Consider the following 26,674-nt stretch of genomic DNA (forward strand, 5'->3'; position numbering starts at 1 on the left):
CTGGTTTCTTTAATTCTAGTCTGGTTACAGCTCTAATTTCTTGGAAGGTGCCACCATTTGACTGGAGGATGACCTTTTTCCTAACGGGGCAGAGCATTATCTTTTCTTGGCTGCTTGGGCCTATAACCTGCAGGCGTAAGGTTTTTTGTGATACCTGTCTTGCATGGGGGCAGGGGCAAGAGAGAGAGCAGCTCTTGATTCTTTGTACTGAAAAGATTTATTTGTCTATAGAGAAAGATAAATGTCGAGAATTGGATACAAAGAATAATATTGGATTGGCTTGAGCTGATCCCTATACAGTTCAGGGAATCTGATACCAATTCTTAGAATCTTGCAGTTATTTCTTTGGAGGTTGCCACTATTTTGCCTGAAGGATGTCGTGTCCCTGAAGGCCATATCTAGGGTGTCTTCTTTGTAATTGTTAATCTTGAATTCTGTTATGAGACTCTCAGTGAGGGGGTGGGAGTCTAGCTCAGTAACCTCTAAAGCCTTTCTTTCTTTGTTTTCAGCGAGGGATTTGCATACTTGAGGACGCATTCCCAATTAAAAGATGGGGAGGGGGAAGTAGAAGCAGATAAATACAGAGGGAAGGGAACGGTTGATGGATAGAGGCAGATAATACAGATTACAGAATATACTTTGTAAATCTGTAAATACTTACCTGGATCCCTTTCATAATGATTGTTCAGGTCTTCATTCTCCTAATTATGCCTTTGTTGGAATATGTAATCCAGAATATCGTGGGGGTATTTTGGTCCTTTTGGGGTAGTTTTATTCCTATGTTATTAGGTTTAAGTGGCTGCTCTTATAGAGTTAGCTAGTTAGGGGTAATTATGTCTACAGTTGGTTATGTGAGTTTAGTCCCACATCGCCTAGTTCAGTCCTTTGTAACTTTCCCCTCTATTATAAATAGAGGGACTTACCTATCAATGAAATATAACATTTTTATTCCATTCTCTCATTCTCTCTTTTTAACCCACAATTCTTCTGACAAGGTATCAGAGCAGGTCTGATCTAGGTTAGAAAGAAAGGAAAAACCCACCTTCTTCTCTTCAATCAACTTCTCCCTTCTCTCTTTCTCGGCTTCTCCTTCTTCTGGTTTTCTTCTTCTCATTCTTATAAGGGAGCAGCACTAATGAGGTAAAAATCTTAACCAATGATTTAGTTGCTGCCCCCTCCATTCAATCTCTTTGTTTAATTAAAAATCTGCTAGAGCCATCTTTGCGAATTGGAGCTTTCCAGAATTTTTTGGAGATCAACTTCCTATCACTATTGAAGGCTGGCCTTCCACCATTGGAGCTCCCTTTGCTCTCTTTTACACCTTCCTACTCTATTTAAATGACCTCCTTCCCTTGTTTTCTATTTCTCCATCATTCATTAACCTTTCCAGCCCCTACCCTAATCGATCTCAACTTGTCAAGGTTTTCAAAACCCTGACTCCAATCGATTTTAGGGTTTCCCTTTTCAGATGCAGCTGATTTTTTGGGGGTGATTCCCTGCTACTACAAACCCTACTTGACCTAAGTTTGGACCCTTTTTGATGGCTGGATTTTTTCTACAGCAAAAACTTTCTTAATTTGTTAATTTGGTTACCTGCTAAAAACCCTGACAATACCCTGACTCCAATCGAAATTAGGGTTACAGGTTTAAGCTTTTGCTGATTTTTGGATAGTTGATTACTTCCATTACTAGGACCACTCGACCTCAATCTTGCACCTATTCAAGTTTTCTAGAAGACCCCTCCCCAATCGATCTCTATTTTTCAGGGTTTTGGAAAACCCTGACATTAATCGATTTTTTGGGTTAGGGTTACCTGCTGCTTTTGGAGTTTTTGGAGGTGTTTCTACCATCAAGAGAGGCAATCTATTTCAATTATTCATGGCTTAAAAAGTGTTTTACCTAAGATAGCTGCTGCCCTATTTTTGCTACACTTTTTGGTGTTTTTCCCACTTGAAGATCAAGTCTCAAATCCTACAAGAGATTGGGTGTTCGTATTGGAGATCCATTCCAGTAGTTGTGGACAGCATCTATGCCAAGAAATCATCACACTTTGACAAGCATCAATAGATTTTTGAAGTCCCCTTCCCCTAATCGATCTCAATTTCAGGGTTTTCCAAATCCCTGACAAAAATCGATTTTAAGGTTAGGGCTGTCCTATCAAGCTAATTTTTTGAGGGGAGTCTCATACATACTAGAGGAGTTCTCAACCCAAGTTTCAGCATCATTCATGGATTTAATTTGAAAAAATTCAGGTTCACTCTTATGGCTCGATTTCATCAACTATCAACCTATTTTTTTTCCGGTTCCTATGTGGCTGGCTGCTTCAAATACCTATGGATCTGTCGGGTTATTTATCTTATATTTGCTGGTTCTATTGATTGCCTTCTGTAAGCATGACTGGTTGACATGCTATTGCTACCTTTATGAGGACTACTGCTGCCCTATTATTGAGACTGAGTATCCAACCATTGGAGATCGAATTTCATTCATTATTGAAGACTCGTATCTACTACCCTGGAGATCAGCTTATTTGAGATTACAACAGTGTGTTCCATGGTTATTGGTTGCAACTATGAACCTATTTAGTTGTGTGAAGCTTTTCTACTGGTTTATATCCAGCTTGCTTTGGGAGCTTGATCCTAGCATTGGTCACTAATTCAGATCTGATCCAAGTTTTTTGTTGAAGCTTATTACATCAATTCTGCCCGGATATCTTCATTAGTTTTATTTAGCATATGGGAGTTTATAGTATGGAATTTTGCACACTGGTTCTTCCATGTGTGAAGCTCAATCAAGTTTTGAAGAATGGTGTCTGCTCCTTCTAACAATCAGCCCTGTTTTTTATAATTCAGTTCTGATCATTGGAGATTGGTGTTTTTTGGAATTAGTTTGAAAGATTAAAGAAGGTTGATGATTACTGTGTTGCATTGTTTTTGTCCATGGTTCTTTATCCCACAACTTTTTTTCACTTCACCACCTCCCATACAATACCTTTGGCATATACCCATAATCATTTTGGAAGTTTATGGTATTCTCTACATAGCCATTTCTTCCTTTTCCATTACCCTTAGCACTTTTTGAAAAATTCTGGAATATTATACTTTTGCACTATTTCTTACATCATCTCCATTATTAGTCCACGTGTACTACTACACGTGAGGGGGGGATTATGTACACTACACCTGCAGCCATTGCAGAAAGCAGAACTTGCAGGATGTTTGGTGCAAAATATAGAAGATCAGTCTTCTCCACCATTGCTATTGGGTATCCTTCAGTATTGGGTTGAGTTTACTGTAAGGGGGAGATGAAGAGTATTGAAGATGTTTGGTTATTGCCTGCCTATATGAGGTTCTACAGTTGGGTTGATCATTTCTGCTGCCTGATTTATTTGTTTCCGCTGCTTGCTGCCCTAGTTGCTTATCTTCAAGATTATCAGTCAGAGATTCATCACTGGATAGCAGTTGAAGATTGGTGAAAGTTTGCTGATCAAGGCTGCCTAGGTTTTGGAGATCAATTATTTCAAATTCTTGAAGGTTTATGTGGGATTTGCATTCATATGTCAAGCTGGATTCTGTTGCAACTTAGTTTCTTCCCATTTTGTTCAAGTTGGGCATTAGTACCTTGTATGCTCCAACTTGAGGGGGAGTGTTAGCATTATTATGGAGTTCTTTTTTTATTTAGTTCAAGCTGGATTTTCCTTCTCTTATTTGTATAATCCAGCTTGAGGGGGAGTATTGGAATATGTAATCCAGAATACCGTGGGGGTATTCTGGTCCTTTTGGGGTAGTTTTATTCCTATGTTATTAGGTTTAAGGAACTGCTCTTATAGAGTCAGCTAGTTAGGGGTAATTATGTCTACAGTTGGCTATGTGGGTTTAGTCCCACATCGCTTAGTTCAGTCCTTTGTAACTTTCCCCTCTATTATAAATAGAGGGGCTTACCTATGAATGAAATATAACATTATTATTCCATTCTCTCATTCTCTCATTCTCTCTTTCTAACCCACAATTCTTCTAACAGCCTTTAATCTTTGTTCTGATGGATTTCTTTTTCTTCACTCTGTTGTAATGCAAATTTTTATTTTTTGAATTTTCTTTTGCGTGTTCACAATATTACAGTTGCCCCTTCTGCGTGCCATGCATCTTAGTACTGAAAATTCAATCTTGGCCGAAATCTTTGCCTAATAACTTGCTGAATAAGGACAAGAGCAAATAAGAAGTACCTTTCAACTGTTAATTGAATGGTAGTAGCATCAATAGCATGTTGATTTGTGCCAGTATGAGCATGGATGGATTTTGGGAGCTGGGAATATTTCTAGATTGTCTCACTTAATTTAGTAACCCTAGTGAAAGAAGTCATTTACTTATATTAGACCCTGTTGTTTTGAAGGATGTCACATGAATGTTTCCTTGTTTTACAGAGAAGGGCTTGGGGAAGGATACGATGGTGACATAGCTTTTGCAAGTGCCCTTGAAACATTTGGAGGAGGGCATAATGATCCTATTAGTGTTGCTTTTGGAGGTATCTTTTGTGCTGATAATACTTTGTTTCGAAATAATTTATCTTAAAGGCAAGTTGTTACGGGGTTGCACAGTTTTGTCTATATTTCTAGGGCTGCTTTCTATCATTAACATCAAATACATTTGGATAGTTGGGGAAGTTTCATATTCCTTTCTAAGCCATTCCTGGTCATGGATGTTAGATTTGGTGCTTTCATTGATGGGTGGACCTGAGTGAATAAATAGGCTTTTTACCACTTGTGATTTAATGTCTACCAGAACTTGGATCCCCAGTTTACCACCTTGAAGGGCATTTCATCATCATCCTCCAGTGTCCTTTTTAGATTCATGATCCAATTATATATATGATGCTGGCTGTTTCCTTTTGTTTGATGCAGGGTGCTAATGCCTATTATAAAGGCTTCCATCTAGATGTAATATCAAATAATAAAATCATGATAAAATTTGGCAATTAATGTTGAAACTGTTATGACTGTGGACTTTGGATAGGTTTGATGTACTGCCTCCCATCCTACAATGGTCGTCCTCCTTGAAAAAACCCAAATTTTAAGGAAGAGCAGTTGAAGCTTTAAAATCCCGCTAATGTTCCAGTATTGACATCACAGTTGAAGCTTTGAAAACCCACTAGTGTTCTAGTATTGACATCCCACTCATCTTATTTTTAAAGATTCCTCTTCCTTTTTTTTCAAAGATTTTGAAATGTGGTAGTAAATACAATTGGTGATATGGTCTACTTGTAAAAATTCATTAATAGTACAATGGACAAACTAACTGGGAAGGGTGGAGTGGAAAGAAGCCCAGCTGTTAAGGATGGATTAGTTGTTTACATGGTGCTAGAATTGCATGCATTCAAATATTTTCTGATTATTGTTTCTCTAAATTTATGCTGCATAAGATGTTTCTTGGATTGGAAAGGTGTGCTACTGTAAGTTGGTTGCTAAGCCCAAAGATGATTGATATATTTCTTAGTCTGCTTTCGATATTGATACTTTTTTATACATTCTTTTTGGGGGGTTTGGTTGTTTCTAGGCCCAGTTATGACTAAATTTACAATTGCATTGAGGGAGATTGGGACATACAAGGAAGTTCTTCGATCACAGGTAAAGATATCCTCCTTCTATTGCCACAAAAGCTAAAGTTCATTATTTTGCAAGAAATACATCATGCTTCAGCAGTGTATAATATTTGTTGACTGACATATACAGAAAAATAATCATGTTTTTTTACTGTATCAAACTTCCACAATACTTATTTGAAAAGTTAAATAAAAATAAAAAGCACAACCAGTTATTGAGATCTTGATGCGGTAGCACTTGACTGGTTGGACAAGTATGACCGGGTTTGGATGCCCAAACCCAGATGGAACCGGCCCAACCTGAGTTTTTGGTCTAACAAGGGCTGGTAGTTGTTTAGTTAGTCTTTGTATCTTTTGCTCATGTTTTGTTTGAGTTGGATACTAGGAATAGGAGATAGAGTTTAATTGCAAGTTAGTTTCAGTTGTAGAGTCTGATTATGAGTCTTTATTTCTCCTTTATAATTGCATGTACCCAACGAAAGAAACAGATTTGAAAATAGAAAATTTGATTGGGTTTGTTCACTTTGAGTGTGGTGTGTTATGTGATTCTCTTTCTCCCATGCAACTCTGAGTCTTCATCTTAGGTTTCTCTCTCTTGTCTAACCAGCCCTCACCAATTTGGTATCAGAGCCGAAGAATCCCTCCATCCCCCTCTCCCTTCCCTTGCTAATGTAAGATCTCTATTTCCCTTTCCCCTTTCTTTTTTTTCTCCCCCTTTCCCGATACTCTTTCCATCCCCTGCATCATCTCAAATCCCAACCCCCTCCGATACACCCTCACTTCACAACAACAACCCAGCCTTATCCCAACTAAATGGGGTCGGCTACATGGAACCCTGCAACGACAAAATATTAATAAAAGTAGGAAGAAAAGAACATAACAGTAATATCGACACAACTCAGCATTTATTCTAACTAAATGGGATCAGCCACATGGATCTTTGCCCTACAGTCAGCTCTACACCCTCCCATCTGATGTAGGACAAAACATGAAGAAAAAGAGGCCAAAACCCTGTTCACGTGAACAGTGTCACAGCCCCTTATTTGACCTTGGTGAGAATATTATTAGAAGATTCTGTGGGGCCCAAGATCAGATCACATGGTGCTTTATGCTTGGGGATTTAGAAGTTTAGTTTAGTTTCTTATTTCAGATTTAGAAAGTAAGCTTAAGTTTCTATTTTTAATTAGACTTAGTTTCTATTTTGAACCTTGCAATGTAGAGTTTCAATTTTATTTTCATTACTTAACCCAAGTCTCAGCCTTATAAGGGACTTTCTAATTTTTAGTTTCTATTTTGGAGCTCAATCCTTGGACCTTTATATATTGTAACCTGCCCATAGAGGCACCGGACGATTTTATGAATTAATGAAGTTGCTTAGATTTTTTTTGTGCAAGTTTTGATTATCCTGTTGTGAGAATGAAGGGCAGGGAGCCTGGCCGGTGAGAGCCGAAACCCTACGGCTGAGAGAGCCTGGCTGGTGAGAGCCGAATCTCCTTGTCCCTTTTCCCTTCTCCTCCTATCTTCTCTTCTTATCCCAATCGATTCCCTGGTGTTGCTGTTATATTGTGATTACTGCCACTGCCGTGAAGATCCTTGAAGGCTCCAATCAATTCCAAAGGCTGCTGTTGCTATTACCCATCGATTGAAGACTGCTGCTACTCGCTGCGATCTGATTTAGTACTGCAACTTCTGTGTCTTATGTCTCCACATCCAGTGATCAGAACAGGCTAAGAATTGGAGTTCTTCACTGCTGTTGGGGCTCCACTCGATCCCAATTCCAGCCCCTGCTGTTGGCTGGATTGCTCTGCCTTCTAATTCTGAGTCTTACCTTCTATTTTCAAGACCAACTCAGTTCTCCACTTCTGACCATAAGAACTGAACCAAACTTGCAGCAAAACTTCTCATCAAGGCTGATACTCGATCCACTTTGGAGCCCAAGCCCAGTACTGGTTTGCACGATATTCCATAACTTTCTAATTTTGCGTTATCTTTGTATCTCAGTTTTTAGCCATCGAAATTGGCTGAAATTTGGAGTGTAGCATCCCTTCACTTCCATCTTCATTCAACCTAAGTTTGACACTGTTCTACAGGCTGGTTTGATCTCGACCTCCTAAGTTACTAATTCTGGTTTTATTGCTACTATGATGTTCTGCTGCAACCTGTCATCGATCCTACTGTAGAGTGGTTCTTAGTTGAACCCTTTCTACCTTACCATCCTCCTTTCGATTCCCGCAGCAACCCCCTTATATTCCTTCTCCCCCCCCTCCGCTGTGAGTCAAATCAATCATACCTGGTATTCTTAGACTTGCCGTCATGGTTCGAACCTTCACCCTTGGCTAACTGGATCTCTTAAACCAGAGTTGTCCTTCCGTCAAACTTGATGCTGCTCCTGTCGGTTTGTTGGACTGAGGTTGGAATCAGCCTTCCCCCTCCCCCCCCCCCCCCCCAACTTCTCCTCTGCGATTCACCATAAAAAATCCCATATTGATCAGACTTATCATATGGAAGAACTCCTCTTGAAGCCAAACCCACTCTCGCTGGTTTCGTCACTGTCCAAGGTAGAAGACGGTAACTTTCCTCCCCCCTTCTCACGATTTTCCTTATGTTTCTTATTTGTTCTTTTAGTTTCCATTAATAACCCCTCTGTTCTTCTCTTATCTTCTCCTATCTGCTCCTTACCCCTTATGTATATTTGTTCCAAGATAACCCCTTCTTATTTATGACTCCTTTCATGTTGGGCTGTGCCTTTTTCCTCTTACTATTTGTCATCTTTTTATTTTTATTTTTCCCATCTTCCATTTGTCATTTTCCTTTGTCTTTTCTCATCTCTTTCTCCATCCCTCTTCTCCCATCTTTTTTTTACCTTTTTTGAGTATGTCTATGTTTTTTCTATTTTGTTTTGTTTGGATCCATGTAGCCGACCCCATTAAGTTGATAAGGGTGAGTTTGCTGTTGTTTTCATGTCCTTACACCCTATATACCTTAATAAACATTTCAGATTTCACCTATTTACAATTCTGCCACTAGTTTATAAACTTCAAAATATTTACCATTTTGCCACTAATACTTTGATTTGAATTTTATCTTTGCTCGTGTGGGCCCCTAGTAGTTCCAAATAGATTTTCCGAATCTAGGATCGCCACTAATTTGGAGATCTTACCCATATCCTAACCATGGTGGCTAATAGTGAGATTCTTCAACAGCTTAATTCTTTTCAAGATGAAAGCAGGATGGAGATTACCAACCTCACAGATCGTGCCAGTTCCATCCCAACAATGATGGCATCCATGCAGGATGTCCCTTCAATTTGATACAAAGATTCCAAACAAGGAACATTATTGTGTATATCTTTCTTTTTTTTGGGGGGGGGGGGTTGACCCTTTTTTCTTAATGGTTGAATCTTGAAATGCTCCCACAATTTTGATTGGTTGAAAATTGTTTATTGGCAGGGATTTAATGGTTGAAAAAAACGTGATGCAAAGAGATTGGAGTTCGAGGTTTTAATTTTTTGTCATGGCATTAGCCTCACTCGTGCTATAGAAGACATTGTACTAAATCTCACGAAATCTCGGTCGAGATCTCGAATATTTCGAGTATCTCGACCTGACCGAAACGAAACAGCAGCTCAAATAAAAAAAATGCAAAAACTCGGTCGAAATTTCGACCATCTCACGATATCTCGAGACAAAATCAAAATCTCACGAGATATCGAGATTCCTTTTTCAAAAGTAGCTTTATAAATACCAAAACTCGTTAGTCTCGGTCGAAATTTTGACTGAGACTTAACAAGCTCTGATTTTTGGGTTTTTTTCTCTTTGTTCTTCAACCTTTCACTTCTCCATGTTGATTCTTGCTTTATTTATCCTTATTTATCCTTATTCACACAAAAAAAAAGTAACCTACTTGTACACTCCTTGAGGTTTGTCTCGTTTATTTGTACACCCCTTACTTTCAGACCTCCTGGGGGTCTGGACTTACGGTGTTAGTTAGGTGTTAGTTTTACAATGTAAAAGACCAAAATAGCCTTTGCACATCGTCTTTCAATAAAGCCAAAAGTTAAATGACTATTGTACCCTTGTTCCATCTCCAGCCTTGAAATAACAATTTGGGGCTCAAATTTATAAACAACTGTTGGAAACCTAGGATAGGTTACCTTCAGCATGTTGATGATGCAGTTTACATGGCCACTGTGGATGACTACACTCGTTTCTTCTCCCATACTATGACGTGGCATTCATTTGTCCTACAGTCAGAGAACAATGCACGTCAGCTCCATCGGACTATGAGTGGGGTCGAACCTGGATGTCGGAGTAATTATTATTAGAATATTTGTAAACATTTGAGTCACTAGATGACTACTTGACTTGTATTGGACTATTGAGGATATTGTCATATTGATATCATCTTCTTAACTTGTTATTTACTTATTGTACTTAATATTATGACTTAAGTTATGACTTATGAGTCATTCACCTTATGTTTTCAACTTCCAAGTCAATTTAATTCTTTAAATTGCTTATTAATCATTAATTTATTATGTTCTTTAGTATTTAAAGTCTTAAACAATGTGTATGTGTAATTAACTAAGTTATACATTGGGATTTGACCGTACTTTGCCAATCAATGGTGCAAATCCAAAACACCACTTTGGGTGACTATTTTTGCAATTTGGACATTAAATGTGTTTATATAGCCTAAAATAGGGTTTCCATGAAGTTTCAGGCCTTAGCTTGGCCTAAAACTCACTGAAATGACCTACCGAAACATAACAGAAAAATTGCAAAATTTCGATTGAAATATCCGAAATTTCGGTCAGCCCGAAACACCGAAACGAAATGAGTTTTCGAACTATGTTTGAGACTAAGGACATTAAGGTGATCAGAGGCTAAATAAAGAGGTGCTGTGGTCCCTCTCAGCATCAACATTTAAGGTAAAATTACTTGGAATGCATTGTTGACAATCAATGCCAAGAGAATGTGCATGACAACAGTAGGGGAAAAAAAATAAAACCTTTTTAATTTGCTAGGATCATAATTAAAATGGATGAGCTTAAGGATAATGACTTCAATTTGGGCAGCTGACTCTGTTGACCGAGACTAGGTTGTCTGTTGGTAACATGTTGCTATGGAATGTTGTCACTTTGGGGAAGTTGGATGGTTTCATGATGCTTCTGCAGTATTACTGTATTAGTAACTCTTGGAAAAAATAGGATAGCCAAAGCAAAGGATTGGCATATCCAGCGAGCATAAGCCTGGTATTGGTACTGGATCATCTGATCCACTTAGTATGATAAATTGGATCAGTACTGTCCAATAGTAATAATGACAGAACGATTTGAATAATCCGAATCCTTAAAGCATGGCTTGTCTAATAAATGGGGTTTCACCATCTTGAGTATGTTGAGCTGATTCTTGGTTCTTTCTAGTGGCCAGAACAATACCGCTTTCTGAAGGTGCTTATTTATGGTGCATCATATCATGTAAACCAATCTGCTTGGCGAGATGCCTCCAATCAATGTGAAGCCATTCTGCATTGAGATCATTTAGTTCAAAATCCGAATTCCTTTTAGACTACTAAAAGAAAAACTAAATTGGTGCCAGAAAGAGTTTTTGGTGCCAGGGGCACTGGAAAAAAAGGAAATAATTTGAAAGAAATTGGGGAGCTGGAATTAATAGAAGAATATGGTCTATCACAGGAAGGGCTACATGGAAGAGAAACTCATGAGTCTGAATTAGTCAAGGGGGTGCAACAAGAAGATATGTGCTTACAAGTCTGCATATGAATGGATTCTTTCTGGAAAGTGGACCAGGATGTGGTTACATCTTTAAGTCTCATGTCAAGTCCCCAGTGCTGACCATGTTGTCAGCAAGTAGACCTATTTTATTTCCTAACATGAGTAGGAGGGCCAGCATTTCAATTATATATGGTTGAGTTACCCTTTACTTGTGGAATGCCTATGGATGTTAGCTAAACTCTAGGATTTTCTCCCTTTACCGTGTGACCATAGAGAAACTAATAGGGATGTTGATTTTTTAGTCAAGATATTGTGGTATGATACTTCCATAGGACCCCCAATTAGTTCTGTGGCGACATTACAAATTTCTTGGAGGTTGGAGAGGACTAGGGACTATAATATGGACCAATTGTATCTGTTAAGAGTATTGTTATTATATTAGCCATAGTTGTCATGGTGACCCAAGGCGTTGGAGAGGCGCCTAGGCGTGCAACATATGACTATGTGATAAAGCAATGATAATTTTATATAATTATGATAATATGCAACATATAAGCCATATCAATGCAATATGATATAATTATGAATTTGTAATGATCTAATATGAGAAACCAAACAGAGCATAGGATATAATATTAGCGTATGAAAAACAAAACAATAAACGTAAATCAACGTAAGCTTGTGAAGTATCAACAAGGCGTGTTGTTACCTTAGACCTAAAAAAGAGTCCGCCTAGGTGACGCCTTGACAACTATGATATTAGCCCTACACAGGGTATTTGTGTTATAATTCTGGTTTTAAAAGTCTTTTATGTAGTGTCTAGTAGTCAGGGGTATACTTGTAATTATTAGAGATGATATGTTACATAATACATCATTGATCTCACGGTTAAGCACTCAACCAAAACCATGAACCTGCTTTCTCCTCCAGAACCTGCAGTATCTGCTCTCTTCCATAGTGCTGATAGCCTGTTGTGATTTTGTTACAGTATCTATATTTGTTCTCCTTAACATAAATATACCTGTGCAACCCCTCCTCCCCCCCCCCCCACCCCAAAAAAAAAAAAAGAAGAAAGAAGGAAAGACCATTTTCCCACATGGGAAAAAAGTGAAAAACTACACATGACTATCTGAGTCTTTGGAGTTGCCCACTCCATTTAAAATTTAATGAAGTGGTGTCCATAGTTCAAAAACTCAGCGAAATTTCGTATATTTGGGTAATTTAGAACCCTCCCGAGACGTACCATCACACAAAACGTTGAAACCCAAAACAGACAATGTTTCGACTGAAATTTTGGTCATTTCATTTCGGAATCTTGCTCATTTCGGTCTAAAAAATGCACCATTTCGTCGAAAATATTCGGTTATTTCGGTCATTTTGTTTCGGTATTTCACTCATTTCGACTTTGCACCCCAAAATGACCAAGCAAACCTCATAGAAACAAATACAATGTTTCGGCGAAATTTTGGCCGAGGTTTCGGTTGTGGCTCGACCTGGTCGAGACACTCAAATGAGATGATTTTTCAAACTATGGTGGTCCCAAGCTCTCATAGTTAAAGAATATTATGCTATGTTTGGGTTGTGAGAGTTGAGACTCCTGTCAATTTAGAGTTTTTAATTAACAATTAAAGAAAATGTTTGATGCAGAATCTGTCATACTTGAATGGCCCTACCTCATCTAATGCTACCAGTTTATTCATGGTAGTTTGGATTCTCAAGGATCTGAAGAGATGCTTTAAGGAATAAATGGTTGATTGACTGCCCCATCCTCTTTATGCAGTCAAACACAAGGATGGAGACACAATCCCATATGCATCCTCTTTTACATATCACAATCATAACCTCCTTGTGAGTGTTTCCAGTCTACTGGTTCATGTTTCAGTCGAACCTGGATTATTCAGAGTGCTTTATAAGAAAAGTCGTCCAGCCAACCAAAGTCATCTTAAGTTTGAGAAAGCTTCGAATACCCTTAGAATGAACCCAGGATAAGATAATGTTCCCTCTACATTCCCAAGAAGCCAAGCATTTTGTAGATTTCTTTCACGTGAGATCACTCCCTGTTATCCTGTGTTCTGATTTCTGAAGGTGAATTTTCTTTCTATTGGGAGAATGCAGTCTGCTAATTCATGTGCTGGTGACCTGGCCTGAGAGTGGGCTAATAGAAGCTCTATGTATATGTGGGCTGTTACTGGTTTTTTTTCCTTGTTCATGTCTTTAAGCTTTGGTCTATTTCGGTAGTTGCTCTTGTACACATTGTCTGTTGTATTTTGTTCAAAAAATATACTCATGGCATAGTAAGAACTTGACTGCAATCATAAGGTAGTTCCAAAATTTCATTGGGCATACCAATACCATTTTTAGTGGGGCTTTTTGATAAATTTTTTGGGAGAGGGTTCCCCACGCTGCCAGTATGGGGAGGAATCTGCACGCCACACCAATGGGTGTCCTGAAAATATCATTCATATGGGGTCCATGGCTAAGTTGCACTATTGCAACCATCAGGTTGTGGGTTCAAAACATAGAAACAGCCTCTCCGTGAAGCGGGGATAAGGTTGCGTACATTTTCCCCTCCCAGACCCTGCAGTAGTGGGAGCCTCGTGCACTGGGATGCTCTTTTTTTCATATCAGGCCCACATTTTCAGAGCAGGTGAGAGAAAATAATAAAAATTTCATGTGAGACGGAAATTGCACACTGGCAGCGTTGCTGATATTGATATTTAAGTATTGCATCAGATATTGTGTTATTTTCTTTGAATTCCAAGAACTTCCAAAGTTATGTGATGACTCTCTTTGCTTACACTTTTCATTTGTTGTGCTAGGTTGAACACATGCTAAATGACAGGTTGCTGCAATTTGTCAATATTGATTTGCTTGATGTCAAGGTACCATATATTGCTTTTAGACAAAGGTTTTATGCTGTAAGAGAAAAGGGTTGGCCAACATCCTGTCAGCTATGCTTCGTATTGTTAAAACTGATTGTGCTGCATCTTTATTCAAGTTTCCTTTTCTTTTTTAATTTTAAAAAATTTAAAGCATTGCTTTTTAGAAATGCTGCCATGTAGGATAGTTCAAGCTGCACAATATACCAAATACAAAGGGAAGGTTTGGGGGAGGGTGGAATGTGGAGTCTTCTCATGTGAAACAACTTGGACTGTTTACGGGGCATGAATTGGAAGATTCTCTGACTCTGGACTTTAGAATCAGCACAGCTTGGGTGTGTTTTTGGTTTGAGTCTTGTTTGATGTGCTCTACAGATCAGAGACTGCTTTCCCTTCAGAAACGGTGTGGATGAAGAGAGTCCCCTAAAAAAAATAGTTCTTTCTTTGGAATCAGTAACAGAAATCACTCATCTGAAATGCATTGACAATTCTGAGTGCGTGCTTCATGTGCCTGGAAGATGTTGAAGTAGTTCTACATCTTTTGATTCAAGGCCTGTTTGCAAATGAGGTTTGTACTGAATTATTAAGGTTGTTTAGTGTTTCTCATGTCATGTTAAAAGAGTTGCATGGGGGTCATGTAATGCTGGAATTTTTTGGGAATCAGTCCTTATGGCAAAAAGTCCTAGTGCTACCATTCTATGGAGTCTTTGTTTCATAAAAAAACAGTGGGGGCTCTTGAGCTAGATTGCAGGTGATGCCAAAGGTGAGGGATTCCGAGATCCTTTTGGGCCTCTATTATCGAAGAGTTCATACATAAGTATAGACATATGTGTCTGTGGAATCCTCTGAATTATTAGTTTAGTCCTCCTTGGTATGGGGATGGGGGTTATGGTGTTAGCTACTCAGTATGGACACTGTGTATGTTTGATGTGCCTTCTTTAGTTTACGAGTTCTTTGTTGTCACATAGCCACAACGGCAGTTTGGGTAATTTGAAAGGTTTGTTTTTTCTTAGTCTGTTTTTTTGGTGGAAGTTAGTTTTTAGGTTCTGTAGTGTTTTGTAGCCGTGAGGGCTGTTTTGATGTTCTCAATTTTTCTCCTTTAAAATTGGTCTTGGCGTTTTGGTCTTTTACCGATTTAGTTTGGCTGGGAAATAGCTATACAAATGTCTCTTTATTGCATAATGGCTTGAGTTATTGAGACTAGGTCATCATGGATTTATGTAGGGTTTAGGAGGGTCTATACACAAGGGATCTTGTAGATCATATTCATTACTTTTTTTTAATGATATTGAGATAGAATCTCCCTAGATGCAGCTGTAGAAAATCCTCTCTTTTTTCCATAATGGAGTCTGTTTTATTTGTGTATCGTGGGAGTAAACATTCTTGGTGTTCAATGATTCAGTTTCTTCACAGGTGGTCCTTGATAGGGCTTATATTGTGGTTTATCTGGACTGGCACAATGTAAGCCCAACTTTGCATAGAAGCCCATCATGGCTAAGCACTTGGTCCAGTCAAGGGGCCTTTTGTTTTTTGTTTTTTTCTGTGGGCCGTGAGCCTGGGCTTTAAATTATATGGCCTTGATCTTTGCAGATGGTAATCACGTGAAGTTCGTCATGAAGGGGGTGGAAAAGAATGTGTATATGTTGAAGATAAAGATTTCAATTATGTGTCTGTGGTGATAGGTGAGGTGATCGTGTGTAATCCCATGCTGATTTGTTGATGAATGTTGTGTATCAACTTGTAAGTTTTGTGATACTGACAGAAGGTAGCTTTGGGATCAAGAAAAGCAGCATAGATCCTGGTTGACCATGGTGGTTCTGTGAGAGATACCAGATAGCAAATTGGTGGTGTTCATCATGAAATGTGGGGGAGAGATACAAAATGGTAATTGATTATGTTTGGTAGAAAATAAGTGAAGAAAGAATGTGGATGTGATGCAGGATAGTTGATAGTCAATTAGGTGAGGTTCATGGTGATCATAGGAAAATGTGGACAAGTGCCAGCGGAGTAATTCAATGACAATTGGTACATGGCTGGTGATTAATCTTATTCACTTGGACATGGCAATGTTGATGGATGATATTGTGGAAATGTCGAAGAGAAAGATCCTGGTTGTCAAAATGTTCTATTGGTTACATGAATGTTATTGATGAGGGGTTGTAGCAGATATGGATTGAAGCAGATGAAGAAATGATTTGTTGAAAATTGGGATGGACACAGTTGCAGAAAATAAAAAAGGGATTACAATGCCCTTAATCTTGAAGGTTGTGCTTGGCGCATTGGTCAAGTGCTCACTTGCTGAATGCTTGATCACGGGTTTTAGTCCTGGAAACAGCCTCTCTGAAAACAGGGGTAAGGCTGCGTACATTTGACCCTCCCCAGACCCTGCTAAATGCGGGAGCCTTGTGCACTGGGTACGACCTTTTTTTTAATGCCCTTAATCTTAGTTTATAAGCAAATCAAGCATAATATAGTCCTGTTGATCCTAATCCAATCTAATATTGTATCTTGTGACATAATTGATACTTAGGATCTCAACTGTACTTTTTCAGGTGGTTGGATTTCTCTATTACCTGGACACTCCAGTTAACCCAAAATATTGGTGTTGAAACAACACAAGACAGGAATTGAACATAGATTTGTGTTGCTGGGTCTAGAAGAAGAGAGGAAAAATGGAGGTAAAGTTACCTACCTGGTGGCTTAGTCTTACCATTTGCCACCGCCCATCCTAATAAGAAAAGGAAAAGGGAAAAAAGCAAGAAAAGAAAAGAGTAAGAGGAGGAAGAAGAACTAACTGGTTATCAATTGCTGCTGCAAGTGATTGAGCTCCCTCTTCTGAAGACTCAATGAACATTAGCCCCAGTTTTGAGTTCTTTCCCAAAGGACAAACTTACAATCTGCCCCCTAGCTCTATAATCCATGGGTTTTCCCTAGTTCCTGAAAGCCTTCCAGGGCCTAGCGTATTTCTCCACTCAAGTCTTCAGCAGCTTTCATAGTTGATAAACACCAGCACTGATAAGACAAAGAAGTGCGGAATAATGGAATGATGGATCAAGAGATGGATGGTTTTTTATTCCCTTGTTTTTGTTGTTGTTGTGGTCTGGTTATACATGGGGGCTGTTGTACTCTAAAGTCTAATCTATTTTTTTATATCAACAAAACTATTATTATATATATACAGTCATGATTACAAAGGTTCCTTCTGGTTAGAGGTAACTGGTGGTAATCAAACTTTTGAAATAGATTCCTTTGCTCTATCATATTTTCCTATTCAAATCCAAGTAATTCATTGAAAAGTGAAGTAAATTTTAATAATAAGTTTTTGAGTTAGTTGAACAATCATTGTTTTAAGTTTTTTAGTTAGTTAAACAATCATCATTGGTAATGATTAGAACGATTACCCTTTTGTTTTTGTTTTCATATTTTTTTTATTTTATTGTACTTGCAACCAACGGAGCTGTTAGAGGGAAAAAATGCTTTTCATATTTGTGTTATTTACATTTGCACCTCTTTCTTTTATTTCCTGTCCTTAATACCATTTATTGTCACTATACATATTTATTATTATATATATATATATATATCTGTGTGTGTGTGTGTGTGTGTGATTGAGACGAATGATTAGACTGCCGGTGTGATAGCCCTATTATATTTATAATAAGTGACATACAGCCATACAGGTACAAGTATAATAATGCCCTATGGACAGATTTACCCGTATACTCATTACACCTAATATTACAACACTCCCCCTCAAGTTGGTGCATAGATGTCACACATGCCCAACTTGCACAAAATAGGATGAAACCACTTACTACTTAACCCCTTTGTAAAAACATATGTAACTGATCTCCAGATTTTACAAAAGGGATACAAATCAGTCCTTGATCTATCTTTTATTTGATGAAATGACAATCAATGTCCATATGCTTGGTACGATCATGCTAGACTGGATTGTGAGCAATACTAATTAAAGAATTGCTGTCACAGTAAAGCATCATAAGAAGGGAAACAGGAAGGTTTAGGTCTTTCAAGTTTCAACAGACCTTGAAGAAAGCATCATAGGAAGGGAAACAGGAAGGTTTAGGTCTTTCAAGTTTCAACAGACCTTGAAGAAAGCATCATAGGAAGGGAAACAGGGAGGTTTAGGTCTTTCAAGAGACCTTGAAGCCACATCAACTCACAGATGCCATGGGACGTGACACGAAATTCAGCTTCAGAACTAGACCTAGCAACAACTATGTGATTATTACTCCTCCAAGTAACCAGGTTGCCTCCGACAAAAGTGTCATAACCTATGGTAGATTGTCGATCATCTACAGAGCTGGCCCAATCAGCATCGATAAAGGCCTCAACTCGTAAATGGCCATGAGAAGAGAGGAGGATTCCCTTTCCTAGTGCAGACTTCAAGTAGCGCAAGATCCAGAACATAACTTCCAAGTGTGAGGAGTATGGATCATGCATATACTGACTTACCAGACTAACAACAAATGCATTGTCAGGACGAGTGTGGGATAGGTAAATCAGCTTTCCAACCAATCGTTGATACTGTCCCTTATCCACTGGATCACTAGTCTTACTAGTGATTCGAACATTCACTTCACGAGCAGTATCTGAAGGCCTACAACCCAACATCCCTGTCTTAGATAAAAGGTCAATGGTATACTTCCGTAGAGATAGAAAGATATCCTTGGTAGAGTGGGCAACCTCAATACCAAGAAAGTAACGCAGCTTACCTAAGTCCTTCATCTCAAACTCTTGACCAAGGTAAATCTTTAGGCGAGAAATTTCCGCTGTGTAACTCCCAGTAACAACAATGTCATCAACGTACACAATGAAGACAACAATCTTGGAACCAGTTCGCTTAATGAACATGGTATGATCAACATTGCTTTGAGTGTAACCTACGGACACCATAGCTTGTGAAATCTCCCAAACCAAGCACGAGGAGACTGCTTCAATCCATACAGAGCCCTCTTGAGCTTGCAAACCTTTCCTTTGGTTTTTTAACATGAGAAACCAGGAGGAATTTCCATGTACACTTATTCTAGTTCACCATGAAGAAATGCATTCTTGATTTCAAGTTGTTGCAAATCCCATCCTAGATTCACAGATCTCGGTAATCTCTCGCTTTTTTTCAAAAAGCGAAACGAAACGCTGGTTGAAATAGTAAATTACCCCAACTCGGTCGAAATCTCGGTCGAGTTGAGATCTCTGTTCGATCGAGATTTGGACCAAACCCAACTTTCTAATGCCCAAATCTCGACCGAGACGGTTGATATCTCGCCAGAACTCGATTGTCTTGACAAAGAAGTGAGGGAAGGTGCATTTGACCTGATTTTGAGGATTTTCGACGGTGGTTCTGACGGAGAACTTGCCGGAGACAACAATTAGTTACAAACTTGCAAGATTTGTGAGGAAATCATTTCAAGTTTGAAGAATTTTTGTAAACCATTTTTTTTCCCAAATCTATTTATTTTCAAAAAAAAATTGTTCAAATCTTGGTGAAATCATGTCAATGTAACATATTTTACATAACTTTGGCCGATCTATGACTTGATGGAGTCCGATTTTATTTTTTTTATTTCTGAAAAAAATAGATTTTTTTTTAATTTAAAAAAAAAAAAAGGATCAATAGTGATTGTTTGGAAGTGTTTTTTATGTATGTGTAGAATAGGGCCTATTAGTATGTCGTCACCTACCAACCTAGGGTCCGAAGTGAAACTCCTATTTGTACTTTGTTTTTGCTTAATCTGACAGTGCCATTGTGTTTAAATGGCCTAAAATAGGCTGAGTACCAAGTTTCAGCCCCCCACTAGGTCTAAAACCCATCGAAACCAGCCTTCGAGTTAAAAAAAAAAAAAATTTATACCAACTCGCCGAGATCTTGGCCCAACTCAGTTTTTTGGCTGGCCGAAATTGAGTTCTTTTACCTTGCACCGGAGGGTATTCATTTTTGCAACTGGTGCGAACGTTTCCTGGTAATCTAGATCATAAGTCTAGGTAAATCCTCTTGCAACCACCATGGCCTTGTACCAGTCCACTGTCCCATTCATATTTTGCTTTATGGTGAAAACCCATTTGCAACCATAGTTATCAAGGCGCAAGGTGACCATGGCATTTGAGGGCATTCCTAAGCGCCTTGGCGATAGGGCGGCCTCAAGGCGTCTCCTTGGTGAACAAGGCGTTCTAGTATTCTTTTTTTTCTATAACCATTTTATTAGGCACAAATAGCATATTAATTTTTATATAATTCTACTTAAATGCAAATAAATGTGAAAGAATTGAAGTACATAATCAAGGAATTGCAAAATAGCATAATCAGAGAATTACAAAATCAGTGAATCGCATAATTACAAAATCAATGAATCTCATAATTACTTACTCACATAATGACAGAATTACAGACTCACATAATCACAGAATAAATAGTTACATAATCACAGATTGCATAGCTTATAATAATAGTAAACAGATGCATTTCATAAATTATTAAATTATACTAAGAAATGCACAATTTACATTGAATCACAGAAATTAAAGCAGCAGCGAAAGCCACCAGCTACCACTAGCAGAAGCCAGCCACAGAAGAAGTATACGAGAATAAGAAAAATAAAAAAAGTTGAAGACAGTCAGACACGAAACAACAAAGAAGAGGAAGAAGCTAGAAGAATAAAAGGAAAAAATGCAGCTGCCAAAGCCAACGGCCACCGCTACCAGAAGCCAACCACAGCAGAAGAAAGTAAGAAGAAGCTAGAAGAATAAAAGGAGAAAAAAATGCAGGGAAAGAGGGTTTCAGACCATTCACGTAGAAAGAGGGTTTTCTTTTCCGAAGAAAAAAAAAAGAAAACAGAAACAGGAGGTGGACGACAGAAGAACTAGAAGGGCAAAAGAAGGAAAAAAAGAGTTGGAGAAAGAAAGTCGAAACATACCTGAAGAACTTGTTCACAGCGAACAGTAGCAGCGGAAGCGGCATCCTCTTCGGCATCGGCAGCAGCAAGTCAGCAACCAGTTCGTCCCTTCTTTCTCTTCGTCTTTTTTTTTTCTCCGTCCCTTCTTTCTCTTAGCTGCCAGTGAGAAGTGGGACATGGAGCAGCAGCAGCAGTGTAAGGAAAAAAAAACGAAAAATAGAACAGAAGAAGAAGAATAGTAGAAGGTAGGTAGCCTTTTTAGTTTTTTGTTTCTTACCCGGGAGAAGATTCAAGGTCGCAGTCCCTCACCGGAGCAGAGTTCGTGGTTGTGATTCATCATCATCGAAGGCACAGGAGTCACTGAGCAGAGCAGGAAGTCGAGGGTTTCTTTGGATTTTGTTTGCTTTAGGTGATTCTATGTAACATAATGTATACAAGCCTATGAAAATCTAAGAAATGGAATAAAATTCTACATATTTTTATTTTGTTTTGTTTTCAAATGATTCGGTGTATCACAGTGTATGAAAATCATATACACAAAACCAATAAAAATATAGGAAATAGAATAAATAAAAAAATAATAATAGAATAACGCCATAACACTAAGGCGTCTACTCGCCTTGACCCTTGAAAACCGCCAGGACGCCAAGGCGACGCCTTAATAACTATGTTTGCAACTAAATGTCCTTTTCTGTGGTGGAAGAGAGACCAGATCCCAAGTACCATTCTTTTTCAGGGTTTGCATTTCTTCAATCATGGCTGCCTTCCACTGCAGTTCTATGATAGCTTCTTGCCAATTCTATGGAATAGAAATTGATGACAAGGAAGACACAAATGTATGATATGAAGGATAAAGAGATTTGTACGAATCCACCTTAGCAATAGGTTGTTGAGTACAAGATCTCGTTCCCTTTGGAATAGCAATGGGCAAGTCAAGAGATGGGTTAGAAATCATAGGAGAATCAGAGTAAGTATCACCTGACCGAGAGTTAAAACCATGATCAGGAGATGACAACTGACTAGGTGGTGGTGCAGGTATCACAGGTGTCGCTGGGGTGGTGTCTATTTGCTGCTCACGACGACGGCATGCATAAACTCTCATGGGCAGCTGAACGTGAACAGGAAAAGACTTCCCATAGACTGAAGGAACTGGAGAAGTAGAGTCTGAGCCAAGAATAGGAATGGCTGGAGGCACATCTTTACCAAACAAGGAAGTATCCCCCTAATGAAGAGGTACCAGAGAGTAGTAGGCAACAGACTCATGGAACACAACATCCATATAAACAAAGACCCAACGAGAAGGGGGGTGATAACACTTATAGCCCTTCTGAGTAGCAAAGTGTCCAATGAATACACACTTAAGTCCCCAGTGATCTAACTTGCCATGAGTATGGTGATTCTGGACAAAACAGGAACATCCGAAGACTTTAGGTGGGAGAAGAAAGGTGGAAGAATCCTGGAGAGTTAGAACCTGGATCAGGAGATGACGGTTGGCTACGTGGTGGTGCAGGTATCACATGTGTCACTGGGATGGTGTCTCTTTGCTGCTCACGATGACGGCGGGTATAAACTCTGATGGGCAGCTGAACGTGAACAAGAGAATACTCTCCCTAGACTGAAGGAACTGGAGAAGTAGAAGTAGAGTTTGAGCCATGAATAGGAATGGTTGGAGGCACATCTTCACCAAACAAGGAAGTATCCCCCTCATGAAGAGGTGCCAGAGAGTAGTAGGCAGCAGACTCATGGAACACAACATTCATAGAAACAAAGACCTGACGACAAGGGGGGTGATAACACTTGTAGCCCTTATGAGTAGCAGAGTGTCCAATTAATACACACTTAAGTCCCCAGTGATCTTACTTGCCATGAGTATGGTGATTCCGGACAAAATAGGCACATCCAAAGACTTTAGGTGGGAGAAGAAAGGTGGAGGAACCCTGGAGAACCGCAATAGGAGCCTTGAAATTAAGGATACGAGTCAGCATCCGGTTGATAAGATAAGCAGCAGTGAGAACAACTTCAATCCAATACTGAGGAGGAACATTCATTTTGAACATAAGAGTATGGACTACCTACAACAGATGCTTTTTTTGGCATTCAACCACACCGTTTTGAGGCGGCTTATCAACGCAACTGGTCTGATGGATAAATCCCTGAGTGGCAAAATAAGATTGAAAAGAACCCTCAAGATATTCTCTCCCATTATGACTTCGAAGAATTTTGATGGTAGAGTTAAACTGGTACGGACCATGGTGTGAAAAAGTTGAAAACAACAAAACGCTTCACTCTTTTGATGCATCAAATAAATCCAAGTAAGTCGTGTATGACAATCAATAAAAGTCACAAACCAACGATAACCAGTAATGGAAGAACAACGGGCAAGGCCCCATACATCAGAGTGAATTAACATAAAAAAGAAGAACTTCTATTATTCAAACTGGAATAAGTCGCACAAGTTTGCTTAGCCAAAACACAAGCATCACAAAAGAAATTTGGGATTACAATGTTGAAATAAACTAGGAAAAGCTTTAACCAAAGTGCCAATAGGGGGATGGCCTAAACGCCTATGCAAAAGAAGCAACTCAGAAGGTATTGAAGGAGAGCCAGTTTGATGATCATGACCCACTAAAGAAATGTCATCATCGAGCAAATAAAGACAACCCATGTACCCTACCACAACCAATCACTTTCTCTGTTGCCAGATCTTGAAAGACACAGTGAAGGGAAAAAACTCACTGTATAATTCAGATCAATGGTGAGACGGCTGATAGAAAGAAGGTTAGTAGAAAAATCTGGAACATGAAGAACAAATGCTAAGGATAAGGAGGGAGAACAAGTGATAGAACCCTTTCCAGAAACAGAGGAGAGGGAACCATCAGCCAACTTAACCTTGTCTTTACCAGAACAAGGAAAATACTAGAAAAAGAGACTAGAAGAGCCAGTCGTATGATAAGTGGCACTGGAGTCAATAATCTAAGGACGAGAAACAACCAATGCACAATGACCACCAAAAGTAATACCTGAGGAGGCTAGGTGAGAGTCAAAGGGAACCAGAGTAGATGTAGAGGCAGAAGCGGGAGTAGTGGAAGGCTCCAATCGAGTCATCAAATGCCAAAGCTTAGCAAACTCATCCTGAAAAAGAGAGGAACTGGTACTATCAGGTGCAGGTTCAGAGTTCTCAGTGCGATGTGCAGCCTGGGAGGATCGACCACGGCGTCGTGAGGATGAGGTGGTAGGTCGGCCATGCAGCTTCCAACAGAAGTCCTTAAAGGTATGACGCTCCTTACCACAGTAGTCACACCTGACTGGTTCCCTATCAGAGGAGGAACGATCGGTGGAACAATCACTAGAACGAGGGGGACCACCTTTAGGCTGAGTGGTCCCAGAAAGTAAGGCTGAATGGTCTTGAGTAGTATGTTGTAGCATTGCATGGCAGCGGCTGTCCTCCAATTGGATCAATGAATAAGACCGCTCCAAGGTAGGGAAAGGATCCCGGCTAAGTACTTGGGCATGAATCTGACCATACTCAACATCCAGCCCAGCCAGAAAATCATAAACCTGAAATTTATCTTCCCGTTTCTTGAAGGTAGTAGCATCGGCAGTATAGGTTGCCTGAAAGGTGTCAGAAATCAAGCTCATGCCACAGACTACGCAACTCAGAATAGTATTGAGAAAGAGTTTGGTCATGTTGCTTGGTTGGATGGAGCTTCTTGTGCGCATTCATAAACCTGAGCATCATTCCCGACCTGGGAGTAAGTGTCCTGGCTGCTTTCCAAATCTTGGCTGCAGTATTGAAAAGAAGATAACCTTGAGCAATCCGAGGTTGCATGGAGTTGATGAGGAAGGTCATCACCAAGGGGTTATTAGAATTCCAATTCCTCTGTGAAGCATCAACAACAGTAGGCCTTATAGTTTCACCCGTTAAATAACCCGTATAGCCACTGGAATCAATGGAGAGGTAACAGGAGCAAGACCACATCAGATAATTGGTCCCATCTAATTGAACAGAGCTAGTAGGGAATGAAAGGAAATTATTATGAGTCCCACGGCTCGACCCTTCAATTCCAGTGGATGCAGTAGAGTCAGCCAACATAGTTACCACTCCGGTTGATGCGAAGAATCAATCAAAGAAGGAAGGAGGCCGTGAAGGGATTGATGATCATCACAAAGGACCAAAAAGAGGTCGATTGAGGGTTTAAAACACCTTGAAAAAGTCGATCCAGGCCTCAAAAAACTGACAAAAGTCAATCTCAAAACCTTGAAAATTGATCTCATCTCAGAAAGTTGGAAAATAGGGGGCTCTCAGATCATTTATTCAAGAGAGATCTGAGAACCCAATAGAGGAGGGGATGACCCCGGAAGGTGAGAAAGAGAGAGGTCGGAGAAGAGAAGAAAAGAGGCGGAAGGTGGAAACTGAGGAAGAAAAAAGGGGAGGGAGGGAGGGGTACAAGTACAATAATGCCTCTATGGACAGGTTTACCCTTATACCCATATTACACTCAATATTACAACAATATATATATATATATATATATATATATATATATATATATTTATTTATTTATTTATTTATTTATTTATATATTTATTTATTTATATGCAGTGTATTTATTAGCTGTAGCTGAGTACCTGTACCCAAATTTCAGAAACGTTCTAGACAATTCCCCGTCTTCTAAGTTCTAGGGGTCAGATGGATGCTGTATGATTTTTATCAATGAGAAAGTTCTGTGCCTTTGCACATCTCTATTTTGAAAGTCATTTAATGGTTATTATTTGTTAGGATGTTAACCTGTCCGTAGCCTTTTATTTACTGATTTATGTGGCAACTTTTAAACTATAAGGGATCTTGTGTTGTTGTAGGAAGCAAGGAAGCGTTTTGACAAGGCTAGCCTTCTTTATGACCAGGTGTGTATTTGTCGACTATCTTTTTCTCAATGATTCAGAGTTTGATATTGTTCTCCTTAGGATTAGTCTCCACTCTCCGGACTTTATGTCAATGATTTAGAGTTTTATATTGTACTACTGCTGAATGTGATGGTACTCGTAATTTGGACCCTCCTTTTATCAAATATTATGAGTAGATTTTGATTAATCTAGTGCTACAGGCTCGAGAAAAGTTTCTATCATTGAAGAAAGGCACAAAGACGGATGTTGCTACTCTATTGGAGGAGGTATGCACCTGTGAAAAGACTTAATTATTTGGTGTATGAATCATCTTGTAGTTTATTTTTGAGTTCTAATGTTATTTAGAGATGTTTCAGGAGCTTCACCATGCAAGGTCTTCATTTGAGCAAGCTCGCTTCAATCTGGTAAGTGAACTTTCTGAGCCCATTCTTCTGGGTAATGACAATTTTTCTAGGTGAATATCAGGGATACAACCATGATAGAAATGCTAGGTTCATATAATTTGGCATCTCTTCAGGTTACAGCTCTTTCTAATGTTGAGGCAAAAAAGAGATTTGAATTTTTGGAGGCAGTTAGTGGAACAATGGATGCTCATCTCCGTTATTTCAAACAGGTGGATCACATGGTTTTGTAGCATTTCTGCTTTTCAA

At 39.1% G+C, this 26,674-nt stretch overlaps 1 protein-coding gene across 1 annotated transcript in view; it reads left to right on the top strand.

Moving 5' to 3' along the window:
* The window catches only part of LOC122671480 (ADP-ribosylation factor GTPase-activating protein AGD3-like), an 85,987-nt gene that overhangs the window by 18,619 nt on the left and 40,694 nt on the right, over positions 1–26,674 (top strand). The window contains exons 3-9 of the mRNA XM_043868720.1: positions 4,421–4,521; positions 5,550–5,620; positions 14,149–14,211; positions 25,980–26,024; positions 26,225–26,290; positions 26,381–26,428; positions 26,542–26,637. Coding sequence (XP_043724655.1) covers positions 4,421–4,521; positions 5,550–5,620; positions 14,149–14,211; positions 25,980–26,024; positions 26,225–26,290; positions 26,381–26,428; positions 26,542–26,637 — 490 coding nt within the window. The remainder of the gene's footprint in view (positions 1–4,420; positions 4,522–5,549; positions 5,621–14,148; positions 14,212–25,979; positions 26,025–26,224; positions 26,291–26,380; positions 26,429–26,541; positions 26,638–26,674) is intronic.

This window comes from Telopea speciosissima, chromosome 8 (assembly GCF_018873765.1).
Source record: "Telopea speciosissima isolate NSW1024214 ecotype Mountain lineage chromosome 8, Tspe_v1, whole genome shotgun sequence".
Lineage (NCBI taxonomy): Eukaryota > Viridiplantae > Streptophyta > Magnoliopsida > Proteales > Proteaceae > Telopea > Telopea speciosissima.